Source organism: Somniosus microcephalus, chromosome 9 (assembly GCF_052327205.1).
Source record: "Somniosus microcephalus isolate GS21.2 chromosome 9, FLI_Smic_1.0, whole genome shotgun sequence".
Classification (NCBI taxonomy): domain Eukaryota; kingdom Metazoa; phylum Chordata; class Chondrichthyes; order Squaliformes; family Somniosidae; genus Somniosus; species Somniosus microcephalus.
Genome location: NC_140995.1, coordinates 206,834,723 through 206,855,158, shown reverse-complemented (window position 1 = coordinate 206,855,158; position 20,436 = coordinate 206,834,723). Strand labels below are relative to the sequence as shown.

Genomic DNA, 20,436 nt, shown 5'->3' with positions numbered 1-20,436 from the left:
TATGAGATTAGCAATCCTCCTGATCAGTACAAAACAATTATTTTGAGCCTTGAACATAATTGCTTTAAATTTCACCCTGATCTGTGCTGGAATGTGAATTCCTACCTCTAGATGTAGCACAGACCTCATTACTCATTCTTACCTGATTCACAGAATCACAGAAACCCCACAGTGCAGATAGAGGCCTTTTCGGCCCATCGAGCCTGCACCGACATATATCCCACCCGATCCCTGTAACCCCTACACCAACACATATCCCACCCTATCCCCGTAACTCCACGTATTTAATCCCCCTAACACTAAGGGTCAATTTATCATAGCCAATCAACCTAACCCGCACATCTTTGGACTGTGGGAGGAAACCGGAGCACCCGGAGGAAACCCACGCAAACACTGGGAGAATGTGCAAACTCCACACAGACAGTCGCCCTAGGCCGGATTCGAACCCGGGTCCCTGGCGCTGTGAGGCAACAGTGCTAACCACAATGCCACCGTGTTGTTTCAGCTGCAAAAACTCCTGACTATGGATCCGACAAAGAGAATCACTTCTGAGCAAGCTCTACAGGACGCTTACTTCTTGGAAGAGCCTTTGCCAACTACAGAGTAAGTATATTTGCTGATTTTGTGCAAAAGGAAAGAAAATAATTGATTGTTTTCAGGTTTGATGCAGCTAACGTAAACTTCAAGCTGTTATTACAAGGACCAGTTAGTTATTGCGAGGCTATGCTTAACTCTATTTCTGTTTGCTTAAAGAATTTCTGTAATGAATATCTCCCTAGATTAGATGCAGCATTGTGGTGCAGTGTGTTGGGACATCAGTTCATAGAGTCAGTCGTTTAGAATGATACAGCACAGAAGGAGGCCATTCGGCCCATCATGCCTGTGCCGGATTGGAAAGATTGCATATTTGGTTCCACCCTGGTATAGAGGAGATGAGCCAGACAACACCCCACAGGGAGGAAAAATCAGAGAGATGCTCCTGAACTGTTTTCATGTGCTTTCTAGTGGCTACTCCAGGAGCAGGTGGCCAATCACTGCGGTCTGTAGCCTGGGTTTGGAAGGGGAAAAATTAGTTAGGGTTCCTGCCCATAAATGCTATCTATACCCTGCACATGCGGATATCTGGTAAGGGTGGGATCAGGCTCAGCTGTGATAAACAACATGATTGAAAAACACTTACTATACTCACCATCAAGGTTTACACATAAATAATAGTCACTTAAGCAAAGTACTAGGGGGTGCCTGGTGAATGTGGGATTATACCCAAGCAATGAGTTAATACTTTAAGTAGGGCAAGGGAAGGTAGAAAATTAATAAGAAAATAACATGGAAACTGATTTATTTGACATTTAGTTTAACAATACTTTTGGTGTTAATATTGGAAAAATTAAATGCACTGTTATCAATTATTCAAACTGAATGGGACCAGAATGTTTGGATATGTGAAAGGTATGGATATTTAAACATGTATAACAGCAGCAGAATTGCACTCCACACTTAGATTAAATTTCAAAATTTTGAACAGCATTTACACAACCCCTAGCTCCCTTCTTGTGTCTTTATTGCCTAGATTGGCTTAACATTGGTATCAGTAGCCTCCAATTTTGTAGTGACTTACCTGGCCTGTGCCCAGTGTCCACTTTGCACATGCACAAAGCTGCAATAAATAGTGCTTGTGTGGGTGAATTATGTGAATCAGGAAAATCTGAATTTGCCACCTGCTCTGGATCTTTTCTCTTCTCTTTTAAAATGCTGCACATTGATCGGAGAGAACGCAGCTCTTATTATTGACCTAGTACCATGGCTTGCTTCTTTGACCCTTCTCTGGTAGGTTAAATACCTTTTTCCTTTCTTTCTGCCAGTTGTATTCGTCATTCAGGCAGACAGATGCGTCAATATAATAGTAAGAAGTTAAATATTATGGTGGATCACTTACTAATGGTATTGGCTGGCAAAGGCCATCATTGTTTTCCTGATGCTGATAAGGCTACACTATATTCCTCCAGCTCCATTGTTATGTATTGTGTGTTCTATTGTGTGTTCTCCTCCCACCTGTGGTGGCGCTGTCACAGGAGATAAATGGTTGGGTGTTCTCTGTTAAGTTTAGCTCTCTTTGTTCGGAACTTGCCAGAACTTCCTTTCCTTCCAATAAAGCACTTCATGTTTGAATTTCTGAGTCTTAAATTGTGTCTAGGTAGAAAGGTACCGACACAACAAGTGGCAACGAGGAGCGGACAAATCTGCGTACGTTACGGGTGCAGTGAGTAAACAGAAAATTTAATTTGAAACGTGAGATAGCTACTATATTAGGAAACACCGGTGATTTTGATGAAAATGTGGAGCAATGGAGCGCATATACGGAACGTTTTGACTATTTTGTATTGGCGAATGCGGTGGCAAATGAAACGGTCTTGCCTACCTTTTTGAGTGTAATCGGGCCGAAGACATTCAATTTACTTCTCAGCCTCGTGCAACCAGATAATCCAGGAACTAAAACATATAAGCAACTAGTGGAAATTCTTGGAGCACATTTTTCACCAAAACCTCTGGTTATAGCTGAGAGATTTAGATTTCATAAACGGAATCAAGAGGAGGGGGAATCAGTGACGATGTTTATTGCTGCTTTAAAAAGGTTGTCGGAACACTGCCAGTTCAAGGAGGTGCTGAATGACACCATTAGAGACAGACTTGTGTGTGGTCTGCAAAATGCAGCCACACAGAAGCGCCTTCTTACTAAGGACAACCTTACTCTTGAAAAGGCCATTGAAGTTAGTGTCTCCATGGAGATGGCGGAAAGGAGGCTCACCAATTGAGTTCAACAGGGAGAGTTCACAAGGTGTCGTCTGAGCCTAAAGGTGCGCGGAACGGCACATGTTACCGTTGTGGGAAAACGGGCCATCACGCTAATGACTGCTGGTGTACGGAGCTGGAATGCCGAAATTGTGGCAAAAAGGGTCACATTGAACGTGCCTGTAGAGGTAAAAAAAGAACAGACAGAGCTGGAAAGCATGGAAGCAAAATGTCTGTATTTGGACAAGAGAGGAAAAAGAGTGTTCATTCAGTGCAGTATGATGGAACAAGCAAAACAGAGGGGAGCGACACCTCTGAGGAGGAAGAGGTGCACATACTGACGGTTGCAGGTGATTCAAATGGCTACTGGGTGTCACCACTGGTGGAGGGACAATCAGTGCGGATGGAGGTGGACACAGGCGCGGCTGTGTCCCTTGTTTCAGACACTGTCTACAACAAAATGCTAAAGCATCTTACCCTTCAGCCAACAAACATTGTGCTAAAGACGTATACCGGCGAACCTGTGGCCATGAGAGGCGTCATTGAGGTGACAGTTAAATTGAACGGACAGACTGCAAAACTGCCACTATATTTCGTAAAGGGAAATTACCCATCGCTACTGGGACGTGCGTGGCTAGAGAAAATCACGCTGGACTGGCCTGCAGTCCGCATGATGTCAAAAGGGGAGTCAGATCTGACTGCAGTGTTAAACAAACATGCAGAACTCTTCAATGGGGAACTTGGGAGCATGAAAAAGATCAGCGTGAGACTGGACATTAAACCTGACAGCAAGCCGAAGTTTCACAAAGCCCGACCTGTACCCTATGCAATTAGGCCAAACGTTGAGGCTAACTTGGAGGCCATAGTCGAGAATGGAGTCCTGGAGCCTGTGAGCGTGAGCAAATGGGCCACACCCATTGTTCCTGTCCTGAAAAAGGATGGATCTGTTCGAATCTGCGGGGATTTTAAAGTGACTATTAACCCGGTGCTGTCTGCGGAACAGTACCCTCTTCCCCTCATTGATGATCTTTTTACGGGCCTGGCCAGAGGGCAAAAGTTCAGCAAAATAGACTTATGCCAGGCTTATCTACAAATGCATGTCGATGACAAATCAAAGGAGCTGCTGACAATTGTGACACACAAGGGGCTATACAGGTACTGCCGCCTTCCGTTTGGAATTACGTCGGCCCCTGCTCTATTCCAAAGGGCAATGGATCAGATTTTGAGTGGACTGCCAGGAGTCCAGTGCTACCTGGACGACATCCTTGTCACTGGGACAAATGAGGAGGATCATCTTCTGAACTTGGATGCAACACTACAATGACTGAAAGAGTACGGACTCGGAGTTCGTAAAGACAAATGTGAATTCTTTCAGTCTTCAGTTGAGTACCTGGGGCATGTGATTGACGCTACTGGCCTGCATAAGGCGCCGTCAAAGGTCAAGGCGATCGTGGAGGCCCCAGCACCCCAGAATGTGAGCCAGTTACGTTCATTTCTGGGGCTACTTAACTACTATGGGAAGTTTATTCCAGACTTAGCAACATTGCTGAAGCCATTACATCAGTTGCTATGTCAAGGCAAAATATGGAAATGGACTGAACTGTGCAACGAAGCTTTTGCCCAAGCAAAGAAAGCATTGCTGAAATCGGAGGTCCTAACACACTTCGACCCAAAGCTACCTGTGCAGCTAGCATGTGATGCATCACCATATGGTGTGGGAGCATCATGCCTTCGGGTGAAGAGAAACCTATCGCCTTCGCATCACGCACCTTGAACAAGGCCGAGAGTAACTATGCGCAGATCGAGCGCGAGGCCTTGGGAATCGATTTTGGAATTCGAAAATTTCATCAGTACCTGTTTGGGAGAAGGTTCACACTCCTGACGGACCACCGTCCATTGACTTCAATCTTCGGGCCCCACACCGGAATTCCGTCTCTCGCTGCAAGCAGGATGCAAAGGTGGGCTTTACTGTTGTCAGGACACACATATGACATCAAATATCGCAAATCAGACTTGCACGGCAACGCAGACGGTCTCTCGAGGCTACCCTTGCCTGTTACTCCCCCAGAGCCTCGTCAGATAGACATCTTCTACTTTAGACAAGTGGAGGGAGCACCTGTCACTGCAGTTCAGGTGCGAAGGTACACCTGCAACGATCCAGTCCTGTCTGAGGTAATGGACGATGTCATTCGAGGGAGAGCTATAAGAGATTCTCCTAGTTTGAAACCTTATGTTTCAAAAAGAAATGAGCTCTCCGTCCAGGCAGGTTGTCTTCTTTGGGGACGCCGTGTCATCATTCCGCCACCTCTGAGGGAACCTATACTGCAACAACTTCATACAGGCCACAGTGGGATGGTTCAGATGAAGGAAATGGCAAGAAGCTACTTCTGGTGGCCAGGTCTCGATGGGAATATTGAGGAGAAAGCCAAAACATGTTCCCCATGTCAAAGGGTCCGGAATGTTCCACAGCTGGCAACCCTACACCCCTGGGATTGGCCTGCAGAAGTGTGGCAGCGAGTACGGTGGCATAGTGGCAGCACGGTGGCATAGTCGTTAGCACTGTTGCCTCACAGCGCCAGGGACCCGGGTTCAAATCCGGCCTCAGGTGACTGTCTGTGTGGAGTTTGCACATTCTCCCCGTGTTTGCGTGGGTTTCCTCCGGGTGCTCCGGTTTCCTCCCACAGTCCAAAGATGTGCGGGTTAGGTTGATTGGCCATGAAAAAAAAATTGACCCTTAGTGTTAGGGGGGATTAAATACGTGGGGTTACGGGGATAGGGCTTGGGTGGGATGGCTGTCGGTGTAGGGACCGGGTGCTAGGGTTTGGATGATCAGCCATGATCTCGTTGAATGGCGGAGCAGGCTCGAAGGGCCGAATGGCCTACTCCTGCTCCTATCTTCTATGTTTCTATGTTTACATGTGGACTTCGCCGGTCCTTTCGAAGAGAAGATGTTTATGGTGGTTGTGGACGCTCGTAGCAAGTGGCCGGAGGTCGCTGTGATAGAAACATAGAAACATAGAGATAGGAACAGGAGTAGGCCATTCGGCCCTTCGAGCCTGCTCCGCCATTCAATGAGATCATGGCTGATCTTCGTCTGAGATCTTAGCTGATCTTACCAGTTCAGTACCCCGTCCCCGCCTTTTCTCCGTAACCCTTAATCCCCTTAGCCTTCAGAAATATATCCAATTCTCTCTTGAAAATATTTATTGAATTAGCCTTCACAGCCCTCTGTGGCAGGGAATTCCACAGGCTCACCACTCTTTGAGTGAAGAAATTCTTCCTCATCTCTGTTTTAAATGATTTGCCCGCTATTTTTAGACTGTGGCCCCTGGTTCTGTGCTCCCCTGCCATTGGAAACATTCTCTCTGAATTCAGCCTGTCCAGGCCTGCCATAATTTTATATGTTTCGATGAGATCCCCTCTCAATCTTCTAAACTCCAGTGAGTACAAGCCCAAACTATTCAATCTCTCCTCGTAGGTCATTCCCGCCATTCCAGGTATCAGCCTGGTGAATCGCCGCTGCACTCTTTCCATGGCAAGAACATCCTTCCGCAGATGGGGCGACCAAAACTGTACACAATACTCCAGATGCGGTCTCACCAGCACCTTGTACAGCTGTAGTAAGGTATCCCTATTCCTATACTCGAACCCCCTTGATATGAAGGCCAACATACCATTTGCCTTCTTAATCGCCTGTTGCACTTGCATGCTCTCCTTCAGTGACTGGTGCACAAGAACACCCAGGTCCCTCTGCACTTCCCCATCTCCCAATCTATTGCCATTTAGATAATAATCTACCCTCCTGTTTTTACCCCCAAAGTGGATAACCTCGCATTTATCCACATTATAGTGCATCTGCCACGTATCCGCCCATTCCCCCAACCTGTCCAAATCGCACTGTAGCCTCCTGACATCCTCATCAGAGCCCACCCCTCCTCCTAGTTTAGTGTCGTCAGCGAATTTGGAAATATTGCATCCAATTCCCTGATCCAGATCATTTATATATATTGTGAACAGCTGGGGTCCCAGGACAGATCCTTGCGGCACCCCGCTGGTCACTGCCTGCCACTCCGAAAACGAGCCGTTTATTCCAACTCTCTGTTTTCTATCCGCCAGCCAGTTCTCTATCCACGTTAATACTTTGCCCCCAATCCCATGAGCCTTAATTTTGCATGATAATCTTTTGTGTGGAACCTTATCGAAGGCTTTCTGGAAGTCAAGGTACACCACATCCACTGGCTCTCCCCCATCTATTTTACCAGTTACTTCCTCAAAAAATTCCAGCAGATTAGTCAAACACGATTTACCCTTTGTAAATCCATGTTGACTCTGTCCGATCCTTTCCCCATTTGTCAAGTGCTCCGCTATTTTATCCTTAATAATGGACTCTAGCATTTTGCCCACAACCGATGTAAGGCTTACTGGTCTATAATTCCCTGCTTTCTCTCTACCCCCCTTTTTAAATATTGGGGTAACATTAGCTACCCTCCAATCCACGGGTACTGTTCCCGAGTCAATGGAGTTCCGGAAGATGATCCTTAGAGCATCTGCTATCTCCAGGGCCACCTCCTTAAGTACCCTAGGATGTAGTTTATCAGGCCCCGGGGATTTGTCGGCCTTCAGTCCCCTCAACTTACCCAACACCATATCCCTAGAGATACTAATTTCTGTCAGCTCCTCCCTCTCATTAGTCCCTATGTTTGCCGATATTCCTGGGAGGTTATTTGTGTCCTCCTTTGTGAATACAGAACCAAAGTATGAGTTTAATTGGTCTGCCATTTCCTTATTCTCCATTATATATTCTCCCGAATCGGACTGCAAGGGACCGACTTGGGATTTTACCAGTCTTTTCCTCCTGATATACCGATAAAAGCTTTTGCAGTCTGTCTTTATGTTTGCTGCAAGTTTACTTTCGTATTCTATTTTCCCCTTCCTGATTAATCCCTTTGTCCTCTTTTGCTGTATCCTGTACTGCCCCCAATCTTCCGGTCTGGTGCTTTTTTTTGCCAGTTGATATGCCCTTTTTTTTGATTTTATGCTGTCCCTAATTTCCCTCGTTATCCACGGTTGAGCCACCTTTTTAGGTTTATTTTTATGCCAAACCGGTATAAACATGTTCTGGAATTCTTCCATTCTATCTTTGAATGCTTGCCATTGTCTATCCACTGTCAATCCCCCCAGAAACACCACCCAATCAATCTTACCCAATTCCCGTCTCATACCCTCGTAATTCCCTTTATTTAAGTTCTGGACCTTAGTCTCTGATTCAATTTCCTCACTCTCCATCTCGACTGAGAGCTCGATCATATTATGATCGCTCTGACCCAAGGGGCCTCGTACAAGAAGATTGTTGATAAGTCCCTTCTCATTGCACAATACCCAGTCTAAAATGGCCTGATCTCGAGTCGGCTCCTCGACATATTGGTCCAGATAACCGTCCCGAAAACATTCCAGGAATTCCTCCTCCTCAGAATTTTTACTAATTTGGGTAGTCCAATCAATATGTAAATTAAAGTCACCCATGATGACAGCTGTGCTCTTATCGCACGCTTCTCTAATTTCCCTTTTTATGCCTTCCCTCACCTCCATATTACTATTTGGAGGCCTATATATCACACCCACTAACGTTTTCCTCCCCTTGCTATTTCTCATTTCTACCCATACAGATTCCGTTTCATCCGAGTTAATATCCTTCCTTTCCATTGCATTAATCCCCTCCTTTACCAGCAATGCTACCCCACCTCCCCTACCTTTTTGCCGATCCTTCCTAAATATTGTATATCCCTGGATGTTAAGTTCCCAGCCTTGCCCACCCTGCAGCCACGTTTCTGTAATCCCAATCAAATCATACTTGTTTACCTCTATTTCCACAACTAATTCATCCACCTTGTTCCTAATGCTTCTAGCATTAAGATACAAAGCCTTCAGGCTTGCTTTTTTCACACTCTCATTATGAATTAGTTTGGCCCTTTGTGTTTCTCTCCTTTGCTTATTGCTTCTCACCTTTCTACCATCTATTTCTGACTTCATATGACTTCCCTCTTTTCCACTACCTAGGTTCCCATCCCCCTGCCAAATTAGTTTAAATCCTCCCGAACCACGGCAGAGAAAACAATTGAGAAACTTGGTGAGATGTTCAGCCGTTATGGCTCACCGGAACAACTCGTAAGTGACAATGGTCCACAATTTGTATCACAGGAGTTTGCAACCTTCCTGCATGTGAATGGTGTCCAACACATCAGGTCTGCGCCCTATCATCCCTCTACTAACGGCCAGGCAGAAAGGTTTGTGCAAACTTTGAAGCACGCCTTGAAGGCATCGCAAGGTCAGGGCTCAATCCACCAACGTCTGAACAGCTTCCTGTTGTCCTACAGGAACAAGCCGCATGCCACAACCAAAACTTCCCCCGCTTCGCTCATGATGAAGAGGCAGTTGCAGACAAGTTTTGACTTACTCAAACCTCCAAGGGCAGAACAGGTTGTCCATTGTCAACAACAAGCTCAAGTTGAAAAGAGAGAAAAGAGCCAAGGAGAGACGGTTTCACCCTGGAGAGCACGTCCTAGCTCGAAACTACAACACTGGACCGAAATGGGTTCCTGCTACGGTGATCGCACAGACGGGCCCTGTGTCTTACACGGTTGAGACTGCTGAGGACGTCGTCTGGAGAAGACACACAGATCAACTGTTGCTAGGAGCAGAGACAGCCACAGAGGTTCCAACGGCTGGTTGGCCTGAACTGTTTCCGGATGATACCGCAAACCAGCATCCTTTGCCACAGTGCTCTTCTCCAACACAGGAAGTCAAAGAGACTGTTCCACCTGTGCAAACTCCTGACTTTCGACCGACACAGGCACCTTCTCCATCCAGGCCTGTGTCAATGCCTACTGCTGTGGAAGCCAGCGATGACCGCCGGTATCCTGTCAGAGAGCGGCGGCCTCCAAGACGCTTGGATCTGTAGGCTTAGTGGCTTACCCACAAGACTGGGGCAGAATAAACCCCAGGGTAAAGTCAGGGTTTGAGGCAGTCTACCTCTACCCTAGGTTCGTTGAGTGCATTGAAAGTAACTTACCTGTTGAGGAATAATGTGGACCTTCCATTTAAGAGGGGAGGAAATGTTATGTATTGTGTGTTCTATTGTGTGTTCTCCTCCCACCTGTGGTGGCGCTGTCACAGGAGATAAATGGTTGGGTGTTCTCTGTTAAGTTTAGCTCTCTTTGTTCGGAACTTGCCAGAACTTCCTTTCCTTCCAATAAAGCACTTCATGTTTGAATCTCTGAGTTCTGAATCCTAAATTGTGTCTAGGTAGAAAGGTACCGACACAACATGCATAACCTGTCCCAAGATTAAAAGTAAAAGCATTGGCTCCAAATGGCGATGGTGTGAGGAGGGGTGGGAGGAAAACCAAAAACAGGGTTTTAACTTGGACCTTATATTTTGAAATTTGAAGTGTCAATGAATTACTGATCCTGCCAATAAGATTCCTAGTCACATTATTCTATCCATATCTCTCTCCTTGTCGCTTTTGAATGTATCTGTATATCTTTCCCCATGTTGCTCTAGAAAATAGTCCCATCTCTTTCCCTGAGCAAATGTTGTGCCTTGCCATATCATGGCTTCCATTTCCCACAACACATTGCTGTCAGAGCCTATCATATTGAAAAAACACCTGTGATTTGAATAGTTGTACTTCGAGCATTGTTTTTGATATATATGAGCAGAATGCTTGCAGAGCCTTTTTATTTAGTGGTAATTATGCTTAAAGTTTAGAAAAAGTTATTGAAGAGAATGCTAGAAAGGAAAGGACTAAATATTTATTTTAAAAAAAAGCCTATTATGTGTTTCAATTACTCAGGAATGTGCAGACATTCGTTCCAGGCTCTCTATCTTCCCACTGGATGCCACTGCAATAGCACAGCGAGCTGTTTTAGCTTTGCTGCTTTCATAAGTTCCAGCTCCTCTGTTGTCTGTCCTGTTGCCTCCACTCCTCCATGGTCTGGCATTTTACAATCCTTGCTGTGCATCTATTCATTCATTCTCCCATTTAAGCTGTGCGGTTCTGCTGATGATTCCTGTAAACTTAAATTGGGTTTCTCCTCACTTCAAATCTCTTAATCACGCTACTTTGACACCAAGTGACAAGTCTCCTGAGGGAACAAGAGATTCTCTGATTGATTAATCAGCTGCAGTTTCTAAGCCTGTTTTGGCCTCTCTCCATGCGAGTCTGAGCCAGTGGAGACTTTCTCATTAAGGAGTGCAGGCTACAAATTACCTGCTGGTATTCCTCAGGAAAGGCATGGATTTGTGAATACAGTCTTTAAACCTAAAATACAAGGTACATGGTTTTATTCTCATTTAACATGCACTGATTCTTTTACGCAGCAAAATATTGCATTTAGCTTCACTAAAGGATTGTAAATCTAATCAGCATTAATAATACCACACAGGCACTTTTTATTTTCAAGAAACTGTTCATGTGATTAAATTATTTGAGCAGATATTACAAGAAAGATAATTGAAACAACGTCCTGATCTGATGTATTTACTTATGATTTTTGAGCCTTCCCACTCCCTGTTTGCGTTTCTTGTTTGTGCTGCTTGTACAAACACAGGCTTCACTTTCAAGTTAAAATAGGTTTACTGTTTGTTTTAACTGTAAAAGCAAGCTAAATTAAATAAATGGACTGTCAAAAGATGAAAAATAAGAATAAATCTGAGAAATAGAATTAAAGGAACTAATTAGAGAATGAAATGAGACTAAAGGAAATCATTGGCCGAGATTGTCCTTACCTCGGCGGGTCCAGTGTGGCGGGTCGCGGCCCCACTGCTGGCTCCAACCCGCTCTGAAAAATGAATTTTCGTTGTTAAGCCCATCCAGCGCGTTTCCCAGTCCAATTAGAGGAAGCAGGTCTGATGACGTCATTCATGACAGTTTCCTTAAAGGGACCATGGCCAACTTTCATTTGACATTTGTGCTGTCAGTGTTCTACAGCATTGGAGTGCTGCAAACACCGACAATGACTGCACAGAGGTGCAGGGCTGCACCCAGGTTCTCCCATGACTCCCTTCATATGCAGGGAGGTCCTCTTCCCTTCCGATGGGCAGAAGAGACCTCCCCAGGAGACCAACACAGCGTGGTTGCACGTTGCAGAGGAGGTCTCAAACAGAGATGTCATCAGGAGGGCCTGGGTGCAGTGGCCAAACCTTTCAATGGTCTCATTAGATCACAAAACATTAGTGCAAAGCCACACTTACCTTCATCCTGCTGTGCATCTCATCACATTCCCATCACTCTGCCTTCCCTACCCTACTCCTGCACACCCTTACTCACACCAACTTACCTTGCATCTCCACTCCCCTCTCTCTCTGGCCGTGAATTTAATTCAGCTGAGAGGGCGGGTTTGGAGGCGGGTTGGCAGCGAAAATCGGAAAAACTGCCGGCGGGATGCGAACCCGCCTCTGTCCCGCCTCCACACTACTTTTGCAAGTGTCGGGTCAGCCGCTCCCGAACTAACCCGACACCAAACGGCGGGAAAGGCACTTAAGGCAGTTAAAAGCTTGTTAACTGCCTTTCTAATTCTATTTTAATAAGGATTTCCGACTTTGGTGCATTTTTTCAGTGTTTCCCGTCTTCCAAGAAACACGCCAGCTGCAATGAGTCGGGTTTCTCGAGGTCATGAATTGTTGTCAGTTGCTGCAGCAGCTTAAAAGCGCTCCTGCAACATGGCTGACATTCAAATGCCACAACTTTGTTGTTTGATGTTTTGGCAAAGATTTTGCAACTCTACTGAACTTGTGAGTGTTCAAGCTGAGAGCCATCTTCAGTGTCACCTGTTTGGAATATCCTCAGGCCACTTTGACTGTGCGCTAGCAAGCTTCTTTCCTCAACTGAAATCTATAGCAACGGTATGGGAACCATTTACACCCTCTCATCCTGGTCGTCAGGTTCTGAGGAAGAGCAGCCGTGGCAGCAGCGCAACCAGCCACAACAGCAGCACCAGGAGCACTAACCTTCTCCTCAACCACCTGATGCTGCACAGGGTGGAGGGCTTCAGCGCAGGGCTGCACCTCGCCGCCAGAGATACCCCCAACATAGGGTTTACAGGCAGAGGATCAGCTTCCTCAGCATGACTGAGCAGCGGTGCCAAAGGGGGCTGAGACTTTCGAGAGAGGTAGTCGCTGACATCTGCGCAATGCTGCACCAACACCTGGAGCCCAGAGGAGTGTGTGGACACTCCTTACCAGTGGCTGTCAAAGTCACCACCACAATAAACTTCTTTGCTTCGGGCCCCTTCCAGGGATCAGCTGCAGACATCAACGGCATCTCCCAGTCGGCAGCATACACTTGCATCACACAGGTCACCGATGCCCTCTTTGCAAAGTCGCACAATTACATCCACTTCTCCTCGGATGGCCCAAATGTGACCGCGCGTGCGGTTGGCTTTGCAAATATGACAGGCTTGCCAATGGTGCAGGGCGTCATAGACTGCACACATGTAGCCATTAGGGCCCACTATCACAAACCATCAGCTTGCTCAAAATGCGAATCCAATGCCTGGACAGATCTGGTGGAGCCCTGCAGTATGCACCAGCCAGGGTGTCCAGAATCATCGTGGTCTGCTGTGCTCTGCACAGCATTGCTCAGCAGCATGGCTTAGTGCTGCCAGACGACCAAGTGGCTCAGCGCGCACACTCCTTGGAAGAAGTTGAGGAGGAGGACGTGGAGCCACGCCTTGCGGGTCCGGAAGTGGCCAATGCAGCAGCACGCGACCACATTGCTGGCCGTCAGGCAAGGAATGCACTCATCCATGCCAGATTCGCGTGAGCTTACAATTCAAACACAGGTGGCTGGCAGATGGAGATGAATATAAGGTCGAGATTCTTAACACACATCTGTCCAATAAACGGTGCTTTCCAATCACTGTCACCACCATCATTATAAATGGAATTAGCCCTGAGCCCTCACTGTGCAACTTCCATTTCCCAGAACACAAAGTTCAGAACCTCAACTCTGCCATCACATTTGTTTAATGACATCAAAAAAGAAGGAACCTCGATACTTTACAGCACAATAAAACACCCAAGTGACTACCCTTGTGACTATTTGTGTGTTAACTTCCTCTTACGCGTGTTTCTACATGGTGCTTCCCCTGTGGCTTCAGCAGATGTAGAGGCATTTTGATGCTGCGCCTGCTTAGATGCCTTTGACAGACGTCCTCTGAGTTTGGGAGCCTGAGAGGGCTCCTCCACAGGCTGAGACGGCCATCTCAGTTTGGTGTGGAATTGGGGCTCTGACCGAGGGCGCCGCAGTGGCATGGTCGTGTGAGCGCTTGGAGAGGAGCCCACACTTCCTTGTTGCCTGCCACCAACATCCCTCTCATGGGTCAGCCTCTCATTGTCAGTGCTAGCAAGTGGCTGGAGAGCACCTTGCTGCACATCAGTGGGGCCATGAGGACCCGTCTCTGTACTGACTTCCTCATAACAAGGACGTCCATGAAGCTCTGGTGTCCCTCCTCAATAGATGCCCATCTCTCCTCCATAGCAGACAATCTATTTTGAAGAGTCACCATGTTTTCGTGAGTCTGGCGACATATGTTCTCCATGCCGGTTGCCACCCTCTCCATGGCGGAATGGTCATGTGCCATTGCCTCCACAAAGACAGTGCTCATGTTAGAGATGGGGGGGAAAATTCGGTTGCTTTGCACCTCCCGTTAGCGCCCTAAGAGGGCGCTAATGGGGCACAAAGCAACTAGCGCCCAGACGCGGCGATATTTGCGCCGCTCGCGAAATTGACCAGACATTTTGCGGCGCCGCCAAACACTACTGCCATGATCTCCTGCATCCGCAGATCGTGACGTCAGTCGAGCGTGCAACGCCCCAGTAGCGCCCTGGACCGGATATTGAGTGACGCCCCCTGCCTTACCGCCTGCCGCTAGCAACGACAGGCTGAGGGGAGCGTTTTGCAGTCGGGAAGGGACTGGGGGAGCGCTATTTAAAGGCAATCGCTTCCTGCCATTTTTTGTCAGCGACATTTTTGCACCATGCATTCTGAGAGAGAGAGTTCTGGAGAGATTCAACGCTGTGTGAAGGAGTTTTGGGCACTGAGCAGCACTTTGCAGGTTCATTTTGATTTGACCTTTCTTGCATCGATTTAGAAGAGACTAAGGGGGCTGCACTCTGAGCTCTTTCCCTGGGCCTCTCCATTGTTCTTTCCAGCAGATTTGATGTACAGGTCTCTCCAGGCCGAGATTCAAGGCTGCAATGAGTAGGGTGTGGATGGAGAGCAAGATCGACCCTCCCCTTTAAGAACTGGCCGGCGCCAGTGTGCCTGTGTTCCGTTGCTGATTGACATTACATGAGCTTCGCCAGCACTCTGAGGTAGCGCCTCGCTCTGAGGTGTTAGCGCCTTAAGAGAGGTGTGTAGTGCCTGATTTAGCGCTCCAATCACCTCCAGGGGCGATAGAAGCCAAGTTTGCAGTCGGAGGCGATAATTAGCACCAGGCGCTAAACTTTGCGCCCGGCCGATAATTGCGCCCCAAACGGGGCAATACCGAATTTCCCCCCCATGGACTCCTCCATTCTCTGCACACTCGCAGTTACCCTGATGCAAACCCTGTCAGAGACTCCTGCACTTGTTCCTGGAGTTCCAGCTCTCTTTTTGGATGGCCCCAGAGGCACAGCGTCTACGTGCAGCTGAGCAGAGTTAGGAGAGTCCTGTGACCTCCGACGAGGATTCTCCACTGCTGTCGCTGTCACCACCATCTACTGATGCTCACTTATGAGCTGTGATACACCAGGTGATAACACTACTCTTATGTCGTGAAGGACCCACCGAGGTGTGCGTTTCTGCGCTGCTGCTGGGTGCGCTAAATCCTGGTGACACTGCTCCCTCAGAGGCTGCAGGTTCCTCTGAGCAGTCGTCCGGCTCTTCCTCCTGGACAGTGGGGAGGGGAGCTGTCGATGGTCCCGTGGGAGAGTAAAGGCATGAGTTAGACATCAGATTTTCAGGTAGCAGACACATCCTTTTGTGCAGCTGATCAGAACTCAATATCTATGAGCATCATATGCCATTTCAGTCAATCATGAATTGTAAATGCGAGGGATGAAAATGCATTCTGTCACTAGCTTCCTCAACTGCGCCCATCTCTCCGTCCCCCATTTCCAGCTCCTCGCCACCTCCCACGATGTCTTGAGCAGCCTCCTCAGCGTTTGTTAATGTGGCCAGAATGGTGTGCCTCCTCCTGTCTTTGCTCTCTCCCTCTTATTGTGGACTAGCTTTTCCTGCAGAGGGACACAAGTGGAGTTTCAGCGAGAGTGATGGAGTGAGTGTGAAGAATCCAAAACCTAGAAGCTAAGAGGGCGACCAAGATGAAGTGAGGTGGCAAGAGGAAGCTGCCTCCCTGTGCGTTGTTAGTTGTTGTCATTGCGTAACAGTGAGAGCGAGTGTGAGGGCTGCATAGTAGAATGGTGATGCGCTATCAATTACTCATAAAAGACTGAGAGTTAGAAGAGTAACTAAAGGCTTTTATTAACAAAAGAATGGAGGTCTGCCTCGAGTGGTCGACCGGTCCAGAAATACAAAGGGCTGGGGAGCAGCCACCTTTATACTAGGACTTGTGGGAGGAGTCAGCCGAGGCATGTCCAGGCATGTACACAATGGAATGCAAACAGTATACAAACAGTGGTTTACCATATTCACCCCTTGTTTAAAATTGAGTCCGGCGGGGTGAAGTGTATTAAAGGTTAGTGTATTGGAGTCTCTCCGGAGGTCTTGTCTGCCGCTGTGATCGGCGTGGCGACGGCGGGGGTAGTGAAGCTTCCGGCATCAAGTCCCGCGTAGGCTGTGGCGCTGGCGTGTCGTCCTCGTAGATGTTGAGCGGGTCGCGGGACTCAGGCCTGCCGTCTGCTGGGGCTGGATATCGGATCGTGGGGGGGGGTGGTAGTGGGTAGTGGGTTACTGCAGCCCCCGAGGGTGCAAGGTCTCTTATGGAGACTGTGTCCTCCCGCCCGTCCGGGTACGCAATGTAAGCGTACTGGGGGTTGGCGTGGAGGAGGTCGACCCTCTCGACCAGGGGGTCCGTTTTATGGGTCCTCACGTGTCTTCTCAGTAGGACCGGCCCTGGGGACGTCAGCCATGGTGGTAGCGATGTCCCCGATGTGGACTTCCTTGGGAAGACAAACATTTTCTCATGAGGGGTGGCGTTAATGGCAGTGCAGAGCAGTGACCGAATAGAGTGGAGCGCATCGGGTAGCACATCCTGCCAGCGGGAGGTTGGAAGGCCCCTAGACTTTAAGGCTAGCAGGGCGGCCTTCCAAACTGTCGCATTTTCTCTTTCCACCTGTCCGTTCCCCCGGGGGTTGTAACTAGTGGTCCTGCTTGTGGCAATACCCCTAGTTAGCAGGTACTGACGGAGTTCGTCGCTCATAAACGATGAGCCCCGGTCGCTATGGATATAGCTGGGGAAACCGAACAGGGTGAAGAGGTCATTTAGGCATTTAATGACCGTGGCACTGGTCATGTCCGGGCAGGGGATGGCGAACGGGAAACGGGAGTACTCATCAATAATATTGAGGAAGTACACGTTGCGGTCGGAGGAGGGGAGAGGCCCTTTAAAATCGACGCTCAGGCGCTCGAAGGGGCGAGTGGCTTTTATCAGGTGGGCCCTGTCTGGTTTATAAAAGTGCGGTTTGCACTCAGCGCAGACTTGGCAGTTCCTGGTCATGGTCCTGACCTCCTCAATGGAGTAAGGTAGGTTGCGGGCCTTGACGAAGTGGAAGAACCTGGTGACCCCCGGGTGGCAGAGGTCATTGTGGAGGGCCCGCAGTCTATCGATCTGCGCGCTGGCGCAGGTGCCACGCGATAGAGCATCCGGGGGTTCGTTGAGCTTCCCGGGCCGGTACAAGATCTCGTAATTGTAGGTGGAAAGTTCGATTCTCCACCTCAAGATCTTGTCATTTTTGATTTTGCCCCTCTGCTTGTTGTTAAACATGAAAGCGACTGAACGCTGGTCAGTGAGCAGGGTAAATCGTTTTCCGGCCAGGTAGTGCCTCCAATGACGCACAGCCTCCACAATAGCCTGGGCCTCCTTCTCAACAGCGGAGTGTCTGGTCTCCGGGCCCTGGAGGGTTCGTGAAAAGAAGGCCACGGGTCTCCCCGCCTGATTGAGGGTAGCGGCCAGGGCAAAGTCGGACGCGTCGCTTTCCACCTGGAAGGGGATGGATTCGTCCACTGCGTGCATGGTGGCTTTGGCGATGTCCTCCTTGATACGGTGGAAGGCTAAGCGGGCCTCTGCCGTCAAGGGAAAAGAGGTGGACTTGATCAGCGGACGGGCCTTGTCCGCATAGTAGGGGACCCACTGGGCGTAATAGGAGAAAAACCCTAGGCACCTCTTCAGGGCCTTGAGGCAGTGGGGCAGTGGGAGTTCCATAAGGGGACGCATCCGGTCGGGGTCGGGACCGATGACTCCGTGTTCCACAACACAGCCAAGGATGGCGAGGCGGTTTGTGCGGAATATGCACTTCTCCTTGTTATATGTCAGGTTCAGGAGTTGGGCGGTGCGGAGGAATTTTTCGAGGTTTGCGTCATGGTCCTGCAAGTCACGGCCACAGATGGTCACATTGTCCAGGTATGGGAAAGTGGCCTGCAACGCATTTTGATCTACCATCCGGTCCATCTCCCTTTGGAAGACGGAGACCCCGTTGGTGACGCCAAAGGGAACCCTAAGGAAGTGATAGAGGCGGCCGTTTGCCTCAAAGGCAGTATACTGGCGGTCCTCAGGGCAGATAGGGAGCTGGTGGTATGCTGATTTCAGGTCAATGGTCGAGAAGACGCGGTACTGCGCGATCTGATTGACCATATCAGCTATGCGGGGGAGTGGGTAAGCGTCCAGTAGGGTGTAGCGATTTATTGTCTGGCTGTAGTCGATGACCAGGCGCTGCTTCTCGCCGGTCTTAACGACCACAACCTGGGCTCGCCAGGGGCTGGTGCTGCCCTCAATAATCCCTTCCTTCAGGAGCCGCTCCACTTCGGTTTTAATGAAAACCCTGTCCCCGGCGCTGTATCACCTGCTCTTTGTGGCGATGGGCTTACAGTCGGGGGTGAGGTTAGCAAACAGTGGGGGGGGGGGTGACTCGGAGTGTGGAGAGGTTGCACCTGGTGCGCGGCGGGCAATTTGGAAGCTGCTGGCTGCGGACTGTGAGTGGGGGGAGGGGTCCACCGTACGCCATCGTAACACTTTTAAGGTGGCACTGAAAATCTAACCCCAGTAGAACGGCAGCGCAGAGGTCGGGCAGGACCAGAAGTTTAAAATTATCGTACACAGTCCCGTCTACTATGAGTGTCACCACGCAGTAGCCGCCAATGTCCGCTGACTGGGACTCGGAGGCCATAGAAATCCGCTGGTGCGCAGGCAGGACTGGGAGAGAGCAACGCCGCACCGTGTCAGGGTGGATGAAGCTCTCCGTGCTCCCAGAGTCAAAAAGGCAGATTGTATCGTGACCATTTACCTTAATGTCCATTGTGGAACTGGCCAGTTGGTGCGGTCTCGCTTGGTCCAGTGTAACGGATGCCAGCGTAGGGGTCGGTGTGTCGCTGCGGGTATCAGATGAGGCGGTGTCGGGGGCCTGCTGCGTCCCGGCTGTCGTCCAAGATGGCGGCGTCCATGATCCCCATGTGGCTGGAGGCGTCCAAAATGGCTGCTGTACCGGTGATTCGCACATGGCCGAGGAGGCCCAAGATGGCGGCCCGCATGGCCCACACGCTGGGGTTCGGGGTGGCTTTGGCCCTGCAGACGCTAGCGTAGTGTCCCTTCTTCCCGCAGCCCGAGCAGATCGCGTTTTTCGCCGGGCAGCGCGCTCTGGGGTGTTTTGCCTGGCCACAGAAGTAGCATTTCTGGCCTTGGGGCACTGCTGTCTGGCCTTGGGACACTGCTGCGGTAGTTGGGCCGTTGCTGGGGTGTGGCTGGGGTGGCACGGCGCTATGAGGCGGTCCTACCGTGTCCCAGGCTGTCGTTCCCCGCGGCGTCCACGGTGCAGAGGAGTAGGCATCCATGCCCTGGTAGGCTGCATCCAATGATAGTGCGAGTTCAGAGGCCTTGTTGAGGTTGAGGTCACTCTGCTCCAACAGTCGCTGTCGGGTGTAATTGGATCTGTGGCCCGCTACAAAAGCGTCCCGGATAAGTTCCTCTGTGTACACGGCGGCCTTTACATCCTTACACCCACAGGCCCGGCCAAGCACGGACAGTGCCTGAAGATATTCCACGGTCGATTCCCCAGGTTGTTGTTTACGACTCCCCAGAAGGTGCCTGGCGTACACTTTGTTCACTGGGCGCGTGTACTGGTCCTTGAGGAGCTTGATAGCATCCGCGTATGAGGTCGCGTCTTGGATGACCGAGTACACTCGGTGGTTCACTTTGGAGGTCAGGACATCCAGTTTGTCCTCTTCCGATTTGATTGCTTCGGAGGCGGTCAGGAATTTTTCGAAACACTTAAGCCAGTGAGTAAACTTGGTGGATGAGTCCGCCTCCCGATGATTTAAGTCCAGGCATGCTGGTGTGAGGATCTTTTCCATTATAAAAATTTTGTTAATAAAATTGATGCGCTATCAATTACTCATAAAAGACTGAGAGTTAGAAGAGTAACTAAAGGCTT

At 49.2% G+C, this 20,436-nt stretch overlaps 1 protein-coding gene across 1 annotated transcript in view; it reads left to right on the top strand.

Moving 5' to 3' along the window:
* cdk19 (cyclin dependent kinase 19) overlaps nt 1-20,436 on the top strand; it is a 351,351-nt gene that overhangs the window by 264,874 nt on the left and 66,041 nt on the right. Inside the window, exon 10 of the mRNA XM_085997816.1 lies at nt 506-603. Within this exon, the coding sequence (XP_085853942.1) occupies nt 506-603 (98 nt within the window). The remainder of the gene's footprint in view (nt 1-505; nt 604-20,436) is intronic.